Source organism: Lipotes vexillifer, unplaced genomic scaffold (assembly GCF_000442215.2).
Source record: "Lipotes vexillifer unplaced genomic scaffold, Lipotes_vexillifer_v1.1 scaffold543, whole genome shotgun sequence".
In the NCBI taxonomy this organism is placed as follows: Eukaryota; Metazoa; Chordata; class Mammalia; order Artiodactyla; family Lipotidae; genus Lipotes; species Lipotes vexillifer.
In genome coordinates this window covers 789,877-793,993 of record NW_006799055.1, presented here as the reverse complement: position 1 = coordinate 793,993, position 4,117 = coordinate 789,877, and the positions used below count along the sequence as shown (strand labels likewise).

Below are 4,117 nucleotides of genomic sequence, written 5' to 3'. Positions count from 1 at the left end.
AAATATTGAAGGACATTTGATGTCATTGTGAAGAGCCACAAAATAACTTAATAAATGAAATATGTTTTCATATTCTAGTACTGGCTTAAACTTTACCGAGACTTGGACGTTTATTTACTTTTGTCCACGAACTCTTTCGGAAGCCAGTCCCCACCCCATCCCCCGGTCTGTGAAAGGGCTTCACACACGCTGTAGCCTTCCGAAGAAAGCGCACCAAGCGCTCGGAGGGGTTCCGCAGAGGGGAGCCCGCAGCCAACCACCCGCCGCCCACGTCCGAGAAGCCCACTCTGCTAGGTCAGGGAAACCGTGCCTAGGAGACAGCCAGCAGCCTGCAGTTTTGTTTCAACCACAAGTATAGGTTACACACCCTTCTTCAAGCCCTCCTCCCACCCCTAGTCACTCGGTTCGGCTAACCAGTGGCTATACTGCAAAATAATAATGGGAAAAAAATAAAAGAGATGCCTGCAACAGTTACCAGTAAGGATGGTGTGAAGGTACACAAAGTTTTGGTTGATCACTTCTCTTTGGTCTCGGTAACAGAGAAGAAAAAAAGGCTGACATCATGCTGATTTTACTGAGGAATGTAATAAAATAAATGGAAGGAAAAAAGAGAAAAATAGTAGAGACAAAGACTATTTCTACACCAAAATTCTGAAGTCATTTAAAAGAAGGGAAATATTCTACAACAGATGAAGAAAGTTTTAATTTCTTTTCACATTAAACATTGTTCACCACAGTCAGCTAAGAGAAATTATTGTAACATCGGTCAGGATGACATAAAACAAAGGATAGATATTTGTCATGAGAAAACCTCATGTAATGTGCATGATGATGTTAAATACTACATTTTTCATGATAAGATACAACTTATCTTGAAGAGGAACCAAATAAGTCAGATCAAGGAGACATGCTGAGGTTTTAATGAAGAAGAAAAGCTTTGCCTTTTCCAGAATACTTCAAGTCTAGGACAATTTAGGTAAAAGACGTGAGTTAAATACCAAGTGCTGGGCAGGGTCACAGGCCCGTAGCTCAGGTTTTATTTACAGGACTGGACCTGTGCGGCTCTCGCCTTTCAGCAAGCAAGCTGTTTGTGGCAGAGGGACCTTCAGTGGGATATGATCGATCAATTTTAACCGGCAGGCCGTCCAAGGAACTATCTTCAAAGGGATGGTTGAGTATTTTCACGTATACACTATTAAGGCATCTAAATTTTTGGTGTTTCCTGTATATAATTTTACTGCAATTTTCAAATTCTTCTTTTCATTTTGCACAACAATGATATTAGGTATTGAGAGACATAATTCTCTACTCATGAACCAGTTCATCCATTTTGCAAACTCTAAATTGAGGTCTTGTGAAGGGAAATTGATAACGTGGGAACACACAGAAAAATATATTGAAAACCAACAGAGAATACGGTTAACCATAAAATTTCAATCACAATTAAAGGTAGTCTTTAACTTTGGAGAAACAGAAGAATAATTAGAATTAAAATAGGTATTAAAAATAATTACCAGTAGTTTGTATTAGGAAAGAATACAGCCATAAATGGCTTAATTGCCCAGTTAAGTAACTACCAGATTCTTCTTTAGTCCACACTAACAGAATTCACATGTGAGCTGGTCAACAAAGCATATAAATATTCAACATCTCTTGAATAGAACATCTTAGTGATAACAGGGACTACATAATTCTACCCACTGTCGTGACTGTGCACAAATTAACCAGGTTAAATACCAGAGATACACTGGGATTCATCCCAAACCTAACAGTAGAATATTAAACAAATCTTTAAAAGATTCAGAAATAAAAATTTTAAAAACAATTTTAACATGGATGAGACAGTGCTTAAACAATTATCAACCTAAACAAGACCTTTAAAATTATCACCAAAATGCACTACAATATTTTTTTTTATTTAGTTTACAGAAAGAATCTATAAGTACAGGTTGCAGAAGGAAAATGTTTAGTGCTATTTACATTCATTTTAAAACTCTGCTCTATACAAATTTAATTCTGATCAGTATGAACAATATTTTCGTAGATCTACTGCATATAAAGCCTTTTCGTCAAAGCATTAACAATGAATAAAATAACCTGATTACCTTTAAACAAAGCTGACCGTTTGAAACGATTTACACTTACTATTTGTAAGGGCCGTGGACACTCATTTAAGTACAGAACATAACGTCAGCCTGCAACTTCATTTTTATAAAGGCTAAAGTTATTTATATGGAACATGGTTCTATATACTACACGCCAATCTATATTTAAGTTCTATAGTTAGGTATTTTATAAGTTTTTTATTAAATATATTCTACACGTATTTGTAATTTCATCCAGGAAGAATTTCTTCCCAGTGAAAAAATATAAAATCTTTTATATTTTTTTACAGGTTTAGATGAAACTAGCTCATGCTTTAGTGCTGTGCAAATCGTTTTTAGCATATCAATTTTTAAATTATTGGTACAAAACAAAAGAATGGCATCCCTAATCAAGTGTGCCCTGAAAATCAGCTTTTGACTTTAATACAATTGCAAGCACTAATACCCAATGCAAACTACATAAAGAAACAAAATTAGTCCTATGGAGAATTTTTTAATTTTAAGAATTCATCTGAGGTCTCTAATGAGTAACTGTGACACTGGACACAGAGATGAGCAATAATTATGGAAAAATTCAATTTGCTAATATTCAGATACACAAAATTGATGAATAAATGAGGTTTTCTAATATTTCTGCGCAATCACGGAGGTCTACGAGTGACTGGAATTTACCCCTGCATCAAGGCTAGGACGCGAGCTCTCACCCCTCTTGTGCTATGTGAACCAGCCCTCCGTCACCGTCTGACTAGAGTGCACATGTTAAAGGAAAAACAACTAGTTTCATCAGCCCTCTGCTGAGTACTTTCAACAAGAAGCCCGTTCTGTTTTTTCACTTGTTGCAGTGAGAACAGTCGCACTCAGTGTAAGGATTCTGTGCCAGTGCAGCCGCCATGGCTGACTTTGGTAGCATTCACCCAGCATTTCAGTTTCTTTTCCATTTTTTACTCTCATGTTAGCCCAGTAATTAACTTCATTAATTGCTGTGTCTTCCAGTGTGGATTGTATATATGAGTGTATTTCTAGGTACCATAAACCATGTTATAAATTCTGCTGATGAAGAAAATAACTGTCAATCTTTTTTAGTGCACACTGTATTTGGAACACTTGATTTTGTTAGTTCTGGTAATGAAAATTTTTGTGGCAGCAAAATCGTTTCTGCTATGAAAGATAACTTGTTAACTTTTCCCCTGGAGATTGACTTGCATTCAAAAATCAATACATTTTAAAACTGCTCAACATAAACAAAAATACTGGAAATAAAAAATCATAGTGAAAAATGTCCTTGGTTCTTTTTACTCTCATGAGAAAAGATGACAGTGTTCATGTGATAGTTCAGGTCCACGTATTTATAGGCAGACTCTTCCTAAAGGTTCTGAAGCGACGTTGGGTCTCCTCTGGCCCAGCAGCATGAAAGACAAAGACTACATCACACCACACTTGGCAGACAGTGTTTACAGGATCACACAGCAATTACTCTCTCCAGTCTTTTCGCGATTCCTCTGACCTAGGGAAGATAAAGAGAAGCCTTGTTTATAAAAATGCATGGCGGGGGTGGGGGGGGCTTCCCTGGTGGCGCAGTGGTTGAGAGTCCGCCTGCCGATGCAGGGGATGCGGGTTCGCAACGGGAGAGGCCACAACAGGGGGGGGCCCGCGTACCGCAAAAAAAAAAAAAAACATGGGGAAAGGGGCATAATAAGAAACAGCAAGCATAGTAAGAAACAGGATTTTTCTGCTTAATGTTTGCATTATTTTAAATTAAAAAGCTATAGTAAATACCCTTTTAATTTTAGCCTGTTTCCAAAATGTCTGGTTATTTGCTTACTAACAAGTTCCATTCATAAACTATGAATAGAGTTTCTGGTGGCTAGTTAGGTCTTAGCAATCATCCACAAAGTCACCTTCCCTCTCCACTGAGACCCAGCTCCAGGATGGATGGTAGCACCTCATCCTGCACTATCCTCCGAAAGCCTTCCCGGAAGCAGGCGGCTTCCACAGGGCAAGCAGATGGCTGG

General features: G+C 37.9%; 1 protein-coding gene across 1 annotated transcript in view; it reads right to left on the bottom strand.

Annotated features, from left to right (window-relative positions):
• Positions 1 to 681: 681 nt before the first annotated feature.
• The window catches only part of UBL3 (ubiquitin like 3), a 69,754-nt gene continuing 66,318 nt past the window's right edge, over positions 682 to 4,117 (bottom strand). Inside the window, exon 5 of the mRNA XM_007471432.1 lies at positions 682 to 3,609. Within this exon, the coding sequence (XP_007471494.1) occupies positions 3,557 to 3,609 (53 nt within the window). The 3' untranslated portion in view covers positions 682 to 3,556. The remainder of the gene's footprint in view (positions 3,610 to 4,117) is intronic.